Genomic DNA, 15440 nt, shown 5'->3' with positions numbered 1-15440 from the left:
GCTGTACCGAAAAACCATATGCTTTGCCTCCTTCAAACCCAGATGGTCATCATAAATATAAGTCTCCTGGGTCTGGGTTTAAATCTAATAACAAATGGGAATTACCTTTTAAGTGACCCACAGCATGACCTCAGCTACTAATTACCTAGCAGGAATCTAGACTCTGGTCCTTATATGAACACTTTTCCCATGAAGAATTTGATCACATCATGACACTAGAGCCACTGAGCAAGTGAGTTTCTGCCCATGTTCTACTGAAAGCTCCCTTTCCGTGAGGAACAAGTTAGTGTCCGTGATAAGACCAGCCTGGCCTCCAGGAGTTCTTTGTGAAGCTTCTCATCCATCACAGCCCACAACATCCATCTTTCTTTCCTGATGCCAAACATAAATTCCTGTCCACTCCCTCATTTGCTTTTTGTTGAGCCCTGGGATTAAATACTAAATTGGCTCAATTTATTTTCAAGAATTTTAACAGTCAGCTTTCATACAGGTATCCAATCAGACAACATCTAGTAAGCCCTGACTAAATACCTGGTTTGGGCACTAGGGGGCATAATCTCCGCCTCCTGGAACTTCCGTTTCAGCAAGGATGACAAACAAAAATGATAGTGAAACAAATATTTCAGCTGGTGATGGGTATTACAGGGCCTGATTCGCAGGGAAATGGGAGAGGAAGGGCAGAGGGCAGAATTTTAACTGACATGGTTTGGGAAGAGGGTGAAGAAAATACACACAGATATCAGGGGGAAGGTCATTGCAGATGGAGGACAGAGATGCTTGGTGTGTTTGAAGATGAAGAAAGAGGCCCCCCGCGGTGGAGAGGAATTGGGAGGATAGAAAGCGAAGAGGAGTTCAGAGGGGTGGTGGGGTGGACCCCATGGGTCCCCATCTCAGGGCTAAGATTTCAACCTGGGATTAAGAAAGGAAGCCCTGGAGCCCTTCAAGCAGAAAAGGGGCATCATTGAACTTAACATTTTCCAGGAGCATTCATCAGCTGTGCTGAGAGTGGTCTCCAAGTAGTAGGTACGAGATAGAAGTGCCAAGGCTGTGGCAGTGATGGAGGAGAGAGAATGCTTGCGAGGGACGTGGTACCAAGTGGTCTGGTCCTAAAGTATTTTGATGGGAGGACCAAGAGGATTTGCTGATGGCTTGGATGTGGAGCAGGAGAGAGGTCACGCAAGACATCATATGTTGTGAGAAGGGATGGGTAAGGGTGTGTCCAGAATGCCAAGAGAGCACGAGTAGAACCACCTAACTCAGTGGCTTGTGACTGTCCCCCAGCAGACCTCTAGAGCCTGTGTGAAGACAGAGAAGAGGCCAAAGATGGAGCAAGCTGGCTGAGAGCACAGGCACTGGGCATGTGGTTTGTACAGGTAGAGAAGGACATAGACAGAGTTGATGCCTAAAGTGGGTGGTGGAGTCGAATGACCTGGGGTTTCCATCACTGAAGGGCAGATTTGATGGCAGGAAGAAGTACAGCCTGTTTGAAAAGGGTTGTGTTCACAGCATGTGATACTGGGATTTACTGGGTCAAAGCTGGAGAAGGTCTCAGCCATGATAATTGACTCTTTTTTTTAAATGTTTTTTATTTATTTCTAGGAGAGAGTGAGAGAGACAGCATGAGCAGGAGAGAGTCAGAGAGAGAGGGAGTCACAGACTGAAACAGGCTCCAGGCTCTGAGCTGGCAGTCAGCACAGAGCCCGACGCGGGGCCCGAACCCACGAACCGCGAGATCATGACCTAAGCGAAAGTCGGACGCTTAACCGACTAAGCCACCCAGGCGCCCCGATAATTGACTCTTGATGGCTGGGGGATCTAGTCTTACAGAGGGCTTTCTTGTGGACAGTGAAGTTACCCTAAATGGTGATAAGAAATGAGGTGGAAAGGATGAATTAGATGCCAGATTCTTCCATGGATGTAGAAGAATGGTCATGAAGTCAGCAAGGGAAATAGGAAGAGGCAGGTGAGTTTTTAAGGTGGAGGGACTTTTATGTGTATATAGAGAGAGCAGCAAATTGTTTGCAGGAACTGATGAGAGGCTGAGAGGCTGCTCTTCTCCAGGGTATGGGTGGATCCCTCTGTATGGGAGAATGCTCCAGGCAGGTTTCTACCAGCACAGGGACATGGAGAAACGGAAGAGTGTTTGCCAAGGTCAAGGAGAAAGGGACAGCTGTCTGCCGTATTGCCAGTCCCAGAGGGAGCAAGGAAACCCTTGAGAGAACTAATTTGTCTAGAGTAGTGATTCTCAAAGTGTGAGCAGAACAACAGCAGCAGTATCACCTTGGAACTTGCTAGAAAGACAAATTCTCACATTCCATCTGAGACCTACTGAATTGGGAACTCTGGAGGGAACCAGTAATCTGTTTTTCACCTGCCTTCCAGGTGGAGAATCAAGTATGAATCCCAAGGCTGAGAATCACAGGTGTGAAGACAACACAGAGCAGCGGGGGACGGGGGCGGGAGGTGAGAGGCTGTAAGGGAAGGGTGACGGAGGCTGGGGGTGGGGGGTCAGAGGTGCAGACAGTGCCAAGAAGGACAAAGATAGAATCCAGGTGGGATTCATTACCCTCAGGCTTTCATATAGAATTCTGTGACCAATTACTTCATGGTGGGGACAGACAGACCCAGGGGCGAATGACAGTGGTGACTTAGGACCTCCATTCAAGGAACTTTCCTTATAGTAGCAAGGAAGCCATTAGGAGGTATGGATGCTTCCAGGATTCTTACTTATTTCATAGTAAACAGAGCAGGTGGTTCAGTGAATTAAGCGTCTGACTGGCTCAGGTCATGATCTTGCGGTTCGTGAGTTCAAGTCCCACATCAGGTTCTCTGCTGTCAGCACAGAGCCCGCTTCTGATCCTCTGTCCCCCTCTGGCCCTCCCCCACTCTCATGCCCTTGTGTACATGTGTTCATGCTGTCTCTCTCTCTTTCCAAAAAAAAAAAAAAAGACCAAACGTTAAAAAAAAGAGCAACCACTTCTGGGGTATAAGAAAGTTCACTTCTGTCCCAGGAATCCCCCCTCTTATTCAAATAAGACTATTTCCCACAGTCTCTTGGACTCCTGTGTTTTAGTATCTCTGTCACAGCATTGGAGAAAGCTTGATTTAGTGGAGAACCAGTAATAATCATCATAATAAATGATATTAATAAAATAACATCCACTGTCATTTGACTCTCACCCCTCTTACTCCAAACACGGTAGCTTATTTGCTGCCTTTACCCATGCTGCCCACCTGTAGCCGACAAGCTCGATGCTTACCTTGCCTCTCCCTGGCATGCTCTTCCCCACATATCCCTGCAGCTCATCCCCTCCCAAGGCCTCCAGGTCCTGACTCCTGGGACATCTTTTCAATGAGACCTCTCACGGCCACTATGTTTAAAAATCTCAGGGCTCCACTCAACTCTCCCCCATTCTTTTCTTCTGCTCGACTTTTCTCCCACTTCCTTACAGACTCTATTGTACTTGTTATGTCCGTTTCTTATCCAAATGCCTCCTACCATTAGACCTCAAGTGTTTCGAGGGTGAGGACCTCCGTTAGTTTCTCCCTGATGTAGCCTGAGTGCCTGAAAAAATATCAAGTCCATGGTAAGTTTTTTGAATGGATGAATACATGTCTGCCTACCGTGTCCAGACATTGTGCTGAAGAAACACTTTACATTTAATAGCACTTTGTCTCCCAATAATCTTGGAAGGTGTATATTATTCACCATCATTGAACAGAAAAGGAAAACTAAGACCCAGATAGGTTAAGTAATTTGTCCAAAGCCACACAGCTAGTGTAATGGAGCCCACCTTCGTATGATGCTGTATACCATAGTTCCAGGTCTTACCCATCCTCTGGGTCTGAGGGCTTAAGTCGCAGCCCTGTTGGTTTACTTTGCTGCCTCAGAGGTACTATCTCCCTTTTAATTACTAATAACTCAGCTTCATTTTTTGTGATGAGGTTATGTCTGTAGACTCCCACCCATCTCCCCACCTGCAGCTTAACTATTCCTGAACACTGTGAATTTTAATTTTTTTTGTTTTGCTTTTTGTTTTTTTAATATAGTTTATTGTCTAGTTGGTTTCCATATAACACCCAGTGCTCATCCCAGAAAATGCCCTCCTCCAAACCCATCACCCATTTTCCCCTTTCCCCTGTGCATTTTAAAGAGAGGAAAGACAGATCCTTATTTTGGACAACCCATGACTGCTGTGAAGCTGAAAGCTGGATAAAATGATAACTAAAAATACCTTGTATTCTTTTCCATTCTTTGAGTTAGTAACTTCTTGAGATGCTATGAAAGTTAATGAAATAATATCTCTAAATTTTCTCTGTGGAATTAGGAGGAACCAGAAATACGCGCTAGGAACCCAGCATAGAGATCCTTCTGAATATAGCCTCGCACTTACTGATGCAGGCTTGCAAGCACACCCTGGAGTTAGATTATCTTGGTTTTAGGAGATTTATGGTGGCACCCGGGCCTGTCCCACCTGGCCTCAGGCATATGTGCTGCTGCTAGTGGAAAGCATCAGCCTTCTCTAGTTAGTTATTACTGTTGTGTTATGAGAATAGTAAATACACCCGCAAACACCTTCTCAGCCATCTCTCTTCCTCTGCGGAGACAGTCATAACCAGGGCCTGGGGCCTCAGATGCTCTTTCTATTTCCCATCACCAGAAATAAGAACAGAGAAGCATCAACAAAAAGGACCCCAGCCCTCTCTATCTGGGCTCTGGTGTGATCGCCCACATTCTTCTTCCCCTGGCCTTTCTTCTCTCAGTACACACTCCCCTCCTCTCATTGCAAACAACACAGCTCTTAGACTAGTCTCTCCGCTTCTGTCTGTCTCAGCTCCAGAAACAATGGGCTCCCTGCATACGTCCTGGGGACTCCCTCTCACTCGGCACCTATGGGCCAGCCAGGACAAGACCCCTACTAGAAACAGTCACCCCTGATTTGCATCCCCCACGACTCTGCCTCCTGTATCTTAAATTGGTGAAGCATTCTTATCTCCTGAGCACTAGTGCAAAAGAGCAGCAGAAGATAGACAGGGTTTTAAATCCTGACTCCAGAACACACTGGCTCTGTGACCTTGGGTGGATGACCTGGTCTCTCTCTCTGAATGTCCTCGTATGTAGGATAGGGACATTCATATCCATCTTGCAGTGGTGGTGTGAGGATTGGAGTTTATATACGCAAACCTCTTGACAATCAAGAGGCCATTAACAAGTAACGGGGGTACCACAATTCTTTCTATTCAACTGTCCCCTTTATCTCTTGATCCTATTTTAACAACCTGAGAATTTAAAAACCCTGACTGTCTAAATGGATTTCTGGACTGAAGTTATTTTTAATGCAGTTAAGGTGCTGGCCATCAGTGGTTGATTGCTAAAGGGACGGAGAGATATCACTGATCATGAATTCTATTCTTCTAGCTAAGATGTTTTTTAACTACTATGTTGTTTGGCCCCGTGCTAGTTGCTCAGGACATGGAAGAAGATCTGTCCTTATAGGTGATGGGCAAAATAGAAAAGTTAGAAAATCATTGCAATGTCTGTACAGAGTAGGGGTGGAAGTTTTCTTCCTTGCAACCCAGAAAACTCCTACAACAGTGGCTTTGTCATTACCAGCATCCCTGAATTCACTTGGAATTCTGACAGGGAATCTGCTTGCCATGCCTTTTGGCCAACAGGAGGTCAAGTGGGCAAAGTTCTGGCTTAGAAACCTGTAGACTTAGTTTCTTCATCCACAGATTGAACATTGGATCTGAGACACAGTTCTGCTCTCCAGATCTCAGTTCCCAGCTGTTTAGGAAGGAAATGTGAACTAATCTCCTTTCTGACAGGTTTAATATGAAAACATTTAATGATAAAGTGCCTGGGGCTCCATGGGAGAAATGCCAAGGCTATACAAATTCATTGCCACTTTGCCACATCACCAAGTTCAGTCTTAGCGACGTATGCCTTGGAGGAGAATATAAGAGTTCTAAATTAAGCTGAGGGATTACTCATTTGGAGCTGCAGGATGTACTGGATTCCATTTCTGTGTCCCCACAGATCTGCAAGTGTGTTTTCGTATAGGGTCTGGGCAGGCGGCCCTAGTAAAGGCTCAGCATTCCTGCCGTCCTAACCGTGGGGCTCTGTTGCTTTAGAAACTGCTACTACTCACTGCTCCACGTTCTTCCCATTGCTCTGGCATCTCCTGACTACCTCACTTCATCCCCAGCCAAATGTCTGCCCCTTGCCGCCCAGGGATTCCCTGTAGCTTTTGCAGGACCCGCTTGGTACCCAAGCATATGCAGACTAGAAGTGTGAGCGAGCTAGTGCCTCATGAAGGCAAATGTGAAGAGTCCCCACGGACCATTCGTGGATGGGAGCTGGGGAGAAAGTCTTCCTTTCTCCTCCTCGGATGGACCGGCGGGGACCTAGTAGCTTCACGCATCCTCTCCTGCAAAACATACTGCCTGCTCCCTTAGCACACCCCCTTAGAGCCACTCAGCCTCCTTTCTCACCTCATTTTCTTCTTCCCTCCTCCCAGCTTTCCTGGGATTGCACTTGCCAATATAGTATTAATCTGAGGTCTTTTGCCTCAAGCAGGCACTGTATTTTCAGGAAACATGGGCAAAGACAAAGAATATGTTAACAGAAATTGACTTCAGCGATATTCCATTGGAAGGTTTTCGTTTTATAGAAAAGAGAGCTACAACCGATGGGGCAGAGGTAAAGCGAACTCTTCAAATCCCTGTCTCCAGGTTCCAGGCTCAGTATTCGTTAAGCAACATCACACACACACACACACACACACACACAGAGGTGGATATGTATATATGCACATCTACATACATGTGCACACACATATGTTGTGTGTGTGTGTACAAATTTAAAAATCTTATTTCTTTACCTTTGCTGTCCTCAGAAATAGCAGACAAGATCTACAATCTCTTCAATGGCTATACCAGTGGGAAGGAGCAGCAAACGGCCTATAACACCCTCCTGGATCTGGGTTCTCCTACCCTACACCGCGTCCTCTACCACTACAACCAGCACTATGAGAGTTTTGGAGAATTCACCTGGCGGTGTGAGGATGAATTGGGCCCCAGGTAAGTAGTAAACTTCATCGCCTCTCATAAAGACCTCAGCTCTTTGAAATTTGTTATCTCCTGCACCATAGTACTGAATCCATGAATTCACAGAGATTTCCTGGGTGAGCTTAGGTGCTTGGAGAAGGAAGCCCTATGCTTTTATACAGCCCAGTTCATATAGATTGGTTTTGGATAAGCTGTATTTAAGTAGCCAAGTCATGAATATATTTCCTGAACTCTGAAAAAGTCTTTGCCTTTGACCTGTTTTACCCACCTCTTTATCACGCTGACATTGCATTCCAAATGCTAAAAAACAGTAGGAGCTGGAAACCTAATCCTGTGAGAGAAAATTAGGAATTTTATTGAAGGGGTTAGCAGGACATATTTATTGCATATGAACTTTGTATATGCAATATGCATTATACAGACATATTTTCAACTCAACTGCACATTCTTTTGAAAGACAGTGTGGTGGTGGCAGCCAATACCCTCCTTGACATCTTTCTTGGCCAAAGTTAGGACAGTATAGTCTTTACCAGAATCCACTGGCCCTGAGGCTACAACTTTTCAATACTCAGCACCTACTGCTTGTATGTTATACAGTGCAGATGACATTCTTAGAAAGAGAGAAATGAGAAGAATGTGTACAGATCCTAACTTCTTTTTGTTTCTACATCATGGCTATATACTCCCACTCTGAGAAAAACATTTCAGTGGAAGCACTGGAATTTTCCAATAGACTCAGTGTAAGAGGTTTTTCACACGGAATGTTTGGTACCTATATGTCCTTGAATTAGTTAGGAATTCATAAAGAAAAAAAGGGGGGCAAGGACTATTTTTTTTTTAAAGGAAAGAAAATGAAGACAATCAACAAGATGGAATCCTCTAGACTTGAAGAATTCTTGTACTCCTGCCAACAGGCTGCAAGAAAGCATCACCCAAAAGTTGTCCCATCCACCTGACCTCTGACCAAACCAGAGGAAGCTCCTTGTGACCTGAAATTACACACTCAGGCCATTCCCTCCTATATTCTTACTTTTGAAAGAAGGAGGAAGTTATCTTCTGAAATACAATGATTTCAAGTGTAAGTTTAGGAAGAATCTTGTCAGCATTCCATACATTATTTCCTGCAGTTTATAAAGATTGGTGGTCCTTGGGCAAATAGATGTCACAGCTCTGTCACAGAGGGAAATATACAAGGGACTTTTCATTTGTTTTGTCTCTGTTTTGGTAAAAAGCAAACCCTGGGTTAGAGAGAAGATACATATTAAGGTATGTTCTCTCTGGTCTATACCTTATTACTCTTACCCTTATTATTACTTATACCTAATATTATACCCTCTCTCTGCCTCTCTCCCCAGCTCCCTGCCCCCTCTTGCTCTGCTCCCTTCCTTCTCTCTGCTCCCCCTCTTCCTCCTCCCTTTCCTCCCTCTTGACATTTATTGAGTGTATATATACAGTTCTTGGTTAGGGAACATAAATGTCACAATTTGAATAGCACTAACATTGCATATATTATCTTGATTTCCAAGGGCATTAGGATTGCTTTTAAAATTTCTCTCTTGTAACTCAAGAGTCAGAAGGAAAATTAGTTAGTAAAGAAAGGGAGCAGAGGAAGAAGTGCAGATCCCCCTGTAAAGTGGGGTGTGCTGCTGACCTGACATTCTCTTCCCAAACTCTTCTCCCTGGAGACCCTTTCGTGTGTGATGCTGGCTTCTCAAGGCTATATATTAGAAAGCATTGTGCAATTTCATTAGCTTGTGGAAATCAAGTTTTACTTTCCAATGTCATGGGTCTCAGGGAGAAGCCTTGTGCCTTGAGAGGCAATGACCCATTTTGGAGCTCATCGCAAGAATGACTAGAAAAGGGCCGCACACTTCCTGTGAGCAGTTAAGTCTATTCCCTTAACCTTCACAGAGGCCTCCAGATGGACTTGAGGGTTGAAATGCTTTGAGAACAACATTGGTTGCATTGGGCTGAGAAAGAAGAAATCTACAGGCTCTGAGATGATCAAGGGCAGACTGAAATTAATTACTTTTTTTTTTTTAAATTGAGCTATGAAAGTAGCCACAAAATCTCCACAGGCTAAGCGAATCCTTTCTTTTCCTGTGTCCATGTCCTAAGTGGATGCTAACCCATTCATCCCTCCCTTCACCTTCCAAGAATTTGTCAACAACTAATGACATGTAGTAGGGTAGATTAAGATGCAGGGCCCCCAAAGTCCCTGTTGATGACGACTTTTGGAAGCTTGTTTGGCCCAACTGCAGAGGCTGAGAAGCAGAGGCGAGACTGTCTGCGTAAGATCCTATTTCTGCAGCAGGCGGGGTGTTTGACTTCCTCCGACCCACCACTGAAGTCGGAGAAAATGCCACTGCCCTCTGATGACCTCACCCTCCCTCAGCCTCTTGACTGTGCTGTTGAATCCTCACACCTCTCCTCCAGCATCATCTCTGTGCTGCTCAGCATGGCCTCCCCGGAACGCAGTGAGATCACCCCTTGTTGTGGTCACGGCCAGACAGGAGGGGAGAAATGAAACGAATGGGGTTATTGTTCTTTGAAAGGTCATTCTGAACGGAGTGCAGAAATGTCCATCTTCTGGAAAGAATTTTTGATTGAATTAGAAAAGAGTTGCTTCTTCACATGGGAAGTTAGCCTAGCAGCTGATAAATACTGCAAGGGGGTGCTGTTCACTGAGCTTTTAAGAACATTTTACAGCCTCCCACGAGCTCTTTCAAGTGAGAAACTTCGTGGGTCTCTGAGCACTTAGGTCTTTGAAGAACGAGAGAAACACAGCTGAGTGAGGGAAGCATTGCTCTGTCACTGCTAAGGGTCCAGAGAGGCAGTGAGTCTGACAGCTGGCTGTCAGGCAGCCCCTCTCTCTGACACTGTAAGCAGTCCCTGGCAAGAAGGCTGTGCTCCAGTGAGAGGGATTATGGGACAGCCTGCTTCCTGAGGCTGCATGCAGAGGCCCCCCAGACTCTAGTCTTGGCCCAGAGGGATGACTGCGCTCCAGTGTGTGTGAACTTGGGGCAGCCTCACTCTCCTCTGCTCCTTTCTCTCTCTCCCAGGGATCTGCATCAGCTCAGGTGCCCCCTCATCCCCTCCTGTTCCTCCCTCTCTTGATTGGGGCACAATGACCTTGGCATCCTGGCCTTCCAAGGGAGAAGGCGGAATGGAGCGCGAGCTCACCTGAAGGCTAATTAGGTCACGTGTGCCACTGTGAGTCTGCATTTCCCCCAAGAATGGCCCTGCGTCAGTGTGCCCTGAGAGCATTGCTGTCTTCACCCTTAGTTCACTGTCACTACCTCCATACAGGCATAATTTGCTACATTTGATAGCCTCCGAAGTTCAATATATCAGCTGTTTCTGCTTAGCTCTGAAATAGCCTGGAAAAGGGAAATATTCACTCAAATGCATTATTTGTCATTTAATGATGGTAAATTGCTGGCTGTAAAGAAAATTGATTTGATTTGTCTTTCAAAACTGCCAACTCTTTGATTTTAAAAGGGCATAAATCCCCACTAAAATATCAGTTACTTTCCCTTCTTTATTTTTCCTTACGGCATTTTGTTTCTCTCTTTATTTTGGTGCCTGTCCCACTTTGCACAGCCAGACTGTTCTTTGATCCATCCATCCATCCACCCATCTGTCCATCTGTCCCGTTGCTTGACAGGTATTTATCAAAGACCCCTGTTCTAAGTGCTCATAATAGAACAGTAAGCAGAACACACTAGGCTCTGCTGTCTCAGAGTTTAAAAGTCTCACTGGGTGGCTCAGTCGATTGAGAGTCCGACTTCAGCTCAGGTCAAGATCTCTCGGTTCCTGAGTTCAAGCCCCGCATTGGGCTCACTGCTGTCTGCATGGAGCCCGCTTCAGATCCTCTGTCCCCCTCTTTCTCTGTCCATTCCCCACTCACACTTTTTCAAAAATAAATAAGTCTTTAAAAGATATAATAAAGTCTCACACTAATTTAAGTGGCTGTTTGCCCTTCCCTGCCTTCTCTTATTTCTAATATAAGTATCTTCCATGCTTGATCCATAGGAAAGCTGGCCTCATCCTTTCTCAGCTGGGGGACCTCAGCAGTTGGTGCAATGGCCTCCTTCAAGAACCCAAGATAAGCTTGCGACGCGGCTCCCTTAAGTACCTGGCCTGCCGCTACAGCGAGATCAAGCCCTACGGACTTGACTGGTCAGAGCTCAACCGGGACCTCAGGAAGACGTGTGAGGAACAGACCCTGAGCGTCCCTTACAACGACTATGGGGACAGCAAAGACATCTAGCACCATGATGCCAGACGGTGTGGCTGCCAAAAGGAAGCAGGAGAGAGGAGAGGAACATCTGGGTTGGTTTGTGGATTTTTAATATTTTTTAATGGAACATTAAAACCTCTAAACCAGGGAGAGGCAATATCTAAACCAGGGAGAAACTGATCCTTGCTCCCGGTAGAACTTCTTTGGTTATGACCTTCTCCATCTGCATGGTCGGTAGAGCCGCCAGTCGGCAGCTTCGAGCAGTGCCATTTCTCCGCAGGGGGTTACTTTGGGGCTTGTTTCACAGTTGATTTGTTTCATTTACTTTTTGTTTTCCAAGAGGTTCATCAAAATGCTCAAGAGTTCTGCTGTGCTTCCCATGAAAGGTCTATCAGGTCGAGGCACCCTGTGCTTGCTGAGTCCCTGAGTCCGTTAGCTGGGGACAGAGAGGAGGTCAGAGAGTTGCTAGACTGCCCTTAGGCCCCAGCCCCACACTTTCCTCAGGAAGCATCTCACTCTGGGAGCCTAAGCTCTGCTCACAAACACAACAGGAAAATTGGGAGGGCAGCCTCTGTGCGGGGCTCATGGTTTTCCCCTACACCTTCCCGTTGCTTGTTTCACACCTCCCTGGTGAGCTGAGTCTCCAACACGGGACCCCGCAAGCCTTTGGGATTTTTTAGGTCCTCACCCGTTTTAAGACAGGATTGGAAGGAAATCTCCCTCTCGTGGATCTTTGCCTCTTCTCCAAACAATATGATCTTTAAGAGGCTACAAAATGCTACCTGTCAAAACAGTCTACCTGGGAGACTTATTAGCAGTCATATTCTAGAACAGAAGTAGAGTTGATTATTCTAAAAAAAAACCTGCTGTGTCTTCAGGACAAACTTATCCAGACTACCAATGTACGTCACACACCTGGATTCCCTTTAGTGTCCGAGTCACTTAACCCTGGACAGAGAAGGCATGGCCAACACCTGCTCTGGTCCACGAAGGCCTGATACCTCCATGTCAGTGTTTCCGCAAACTAAAGCTCTTACTAATCCCCTCAAAAAACTAATGTCCATTTCTCCCTTGCTAAATTTGCTTAATTATGTTGCTAGCTTTAGAGATCCTTTCTCTGGATGGCCATGCACAGGACAGTACCACGGTTTTCACCTCCCATCTAGCTGCCAGGAGTAGCCGAGGTTCTGTGTAGGCAAGTAGGGGCCGGGCCCTTGGCTCTGCCCCCTGACCCTAGTGTTATTGCCACAGATATAAGTAGTGGCCCAGCTAACAGGAAGCCCAGCCTCTCAGCAAGAGCTTTGAGGGCCATGTGGCCTAGCAATGGCCTTAGCTGTCCCCACACACCTCAGAGGCCTCAACACACACTTCCAGTCACCCTGCCTTTGACCAAGGCTCCTCATTTGGAAACACAAGAGAAAGGTCAGGAAAGAGATGTAGGACCTATATTGAACTCTACTGACTTTTTTCTAAATAGTAATGACAGTTCCCATTCATGGAGTGCTTCCCGTGGGCCAGAGGCTGTTCTGAGCACTTAACACATCATCGAATCTTCAGGACAACTTCCCGCCCCCACCACCAAGGAGGTGCTCTTCTCGCCCCATTTCAGTGATGAGGAACCCCAGGCACAGAGAGGTTAGGCGGCTTGCCCTGAATGCCTCCTTTCCCACTGCCCAAACCCGATAGGAATTCAGGCTGGTGGACCCTGGCGTCCTTGGATGCCTTTAGCCCAGGGCCAGTCTGCCTGTGGCATGCAGCTGTCCCCTCTCCAAGCTCCACAGGGACCTGCACAAAGCACTTTCACCCTTCCATGCCTGCGTGGGACAGATGTGCCCACGGTGCACCTGAACTCGGCCGCTGGAGCACCCTTAGGGATCACAAGGTCTGTGGCATGAGCTTTCCCCTGGGGCCTGGTGGCGGGGCCTGGGGTGAGGCTGCAGCCTCTGGTGGCCTCACGCCCTGCCCAGTGTCTTCCCATAAATGGACTGAAAGATTTGTCTCGAATTCTAGAAGGTACCTGCCTCAGAAATTCCTCTACTTCCAGAGCCAAGGCCAGCAGAAAATTCAGCCGTCCCACCCGTGGGCAGTACAGGCATCAGGTGCGATGCCTAAAGCGACATCACTGACCGCCACCAGGGAGGATAGTGCCATAGGCAGCTGGCCCCCCACCGGCGGGGGAGACTGAGGGGACAGGCTGTCTTACCCCCTCTATTCAAGTCTGCCCAGAACACGGGGTCTGTGCAGCATGGTGGGGGCCGCCAAGGCTGATCTGGCTTCCTGCCCCTGTGGGCCAATGGGCTGAGGAGGGAGGACAGAGAGAGGTGTCAGGGTCACCCTTCTCGGAGCCCTCTTGTTTATTAAAATAAAGGAGGCTCTCCCAATCTCCCTCCCTCCTCCCCCAGGTCCCTCTAGCTTTTCATCCGATTTATCTTCTTCCTCTTGGGTCCACCCTTCTCCCTTCATCCCTTCCTTCTCCATGATTCTCTTCCTTCTTCAGTGTCTCTTTGGGCCCTCCTCGCGGTACATGTGCTTGCACGCACACTTCCACATGCACACACCACGCACATACCATACATCCATACATCACACACACATGCATGATAACACAACACACACATTATCACATACATTATGCATACACACTGTACACACATACATTATACATACACACTAGACCTACATATAGCACACACACATGCATTATACACACATAACACACTATACACATACACTATATGCAAAAACTATATGTACACACACATTATACACACATTAGATATACATACATACACTCAACACATATACATCACACATACGTGCATTACACATCCAGTACACATACATATACCTAACACACACATCATATATATACACACTATACATATATACTATATATACACATTATATACACCTACACTATACACACACATTACACACACATTATATACACATATACTATACACATACTCAACATGTATACATCACACACACATGTATTATACACACACAATACACAAATTCTCCATATATAATACACACATCATATATATACACACACTGTATACATAGACCATACATACACACTCTGTACACATACACTATATGGACATATGCACTATACACACACATACACACATTATATACACATACACTATACACACATTGTATACACCTACATCACACACACACATGCACTATCCACATACATTACACACACACTAGACATGCAACCTCTGTGACTGGGCCCCAACTACTTTCAAGTTACAAGTAAGGCCAATATGAGTGGGGCAGGATTCTAAGCTCCTCTGAGGATTTAACTGCAGGATTTGGGCTCCTGGGAAGACACTGTTGATCATGCCCTGATGACCTTTCCCAAAGCCTGTCTGGAGGAAACTATCCTGACTAAAAAGGGTGGTGGTACTGGACCAGTATTAAACCTCAAATGTCCAAGCTGCCAAACAGTCTTAGAGAGTCACTTACACCCACCAATGCTCCCCCAGCTCTGGGCTCATGAGACCCTAGCATTTCCTCTTACACACACATGACCCACCATAATAGCATTAGACCTCGAACTGAGTATGCAATCATCTTCCATGGAGTTCAGTCCATTCATTATTTTTAGTTAAGCACACTTCTTGATATTCAGATGTTCTATTAAAAAACTGAGTGTGGCAAAAACCCACTTGACTACCCTAGAAGGAAGAATGGATATCATTTGACCAACTTCAGGTATAACAGTATTGTTTAAAAGAGAATTATTGTACGGTTATAAAAAATGGAATAATCAACTAAATAATAAACAAAGCTATTAGTAAGTGTCAGGTGTGTGGATGTTACCTTGTGTCTTTCAATAATCATAGCGATCTGGTGGGACCCACAGGGGAAGTGTTCCAGTTTCCAATGTTACACCTTAGATGCCTTACAGCCCAACATCCTAACTAAAACAAAAAGTTAAACATCTCACAGCAAATTATAAACATGTTATGTAGTAGTGATTCTCATCTTTTCTATCACCATCCACATGATTAGCCAATGAGACATATTTATTGCTGTCTTTCACACACGGTGTCTGATGCCAAGGGTACGCTGCTGAATGGGACAAGCTTCATCTTCATCAAAGAGCCTG

At 46.0% G+C, this 15440-nt stretch overlaps 1 protein-coding gene across 1 annotated transcript in view; it reads left to right on the top strand.

Moving 5' to 3' along the window:
• ASTN1 (astrotactin 1) overlaps positions 1–13313 on the top strand; it is a 189172-nt gene extending 175859 nt beyond the window's left edge. The window contains 2 exon segments of the mRNA XM_039219144.1: positions 6900–7083; positions 11107–13313. Coding sequence (XP_039075075.1) covers positions 6900–7083; positions 11107–11344 — 422 coding nt within the window. The 3' untranslated portion in view covers positions 11345–13313.
• The last annotated feature ends 2127 nt before the right edge of the window (positions 13314–15440 follow it).

This window comes from Hyaena hyaena, unplaced genomic scaffold (assembly GCF_003009895.1).
Source record: "Hyaena hyaena isolate Hyena2069 unplaced genomic scaffold, ASM300989v1 scaffold_793, whole genome shotgun sequence".
In the NCBI taxonomy this organism is placed as follows: domain Eukaryota; kingdom Metazoa; phylum Chordata; class Mammalia; order Carnivora; family Hyaenidae; genus Hyaena; species Hyaena hyaena.
Note: the sequence above shows the minus strand (reverse complement) of the source record. Positions and strands in the feature narration are given on the sequence as shown.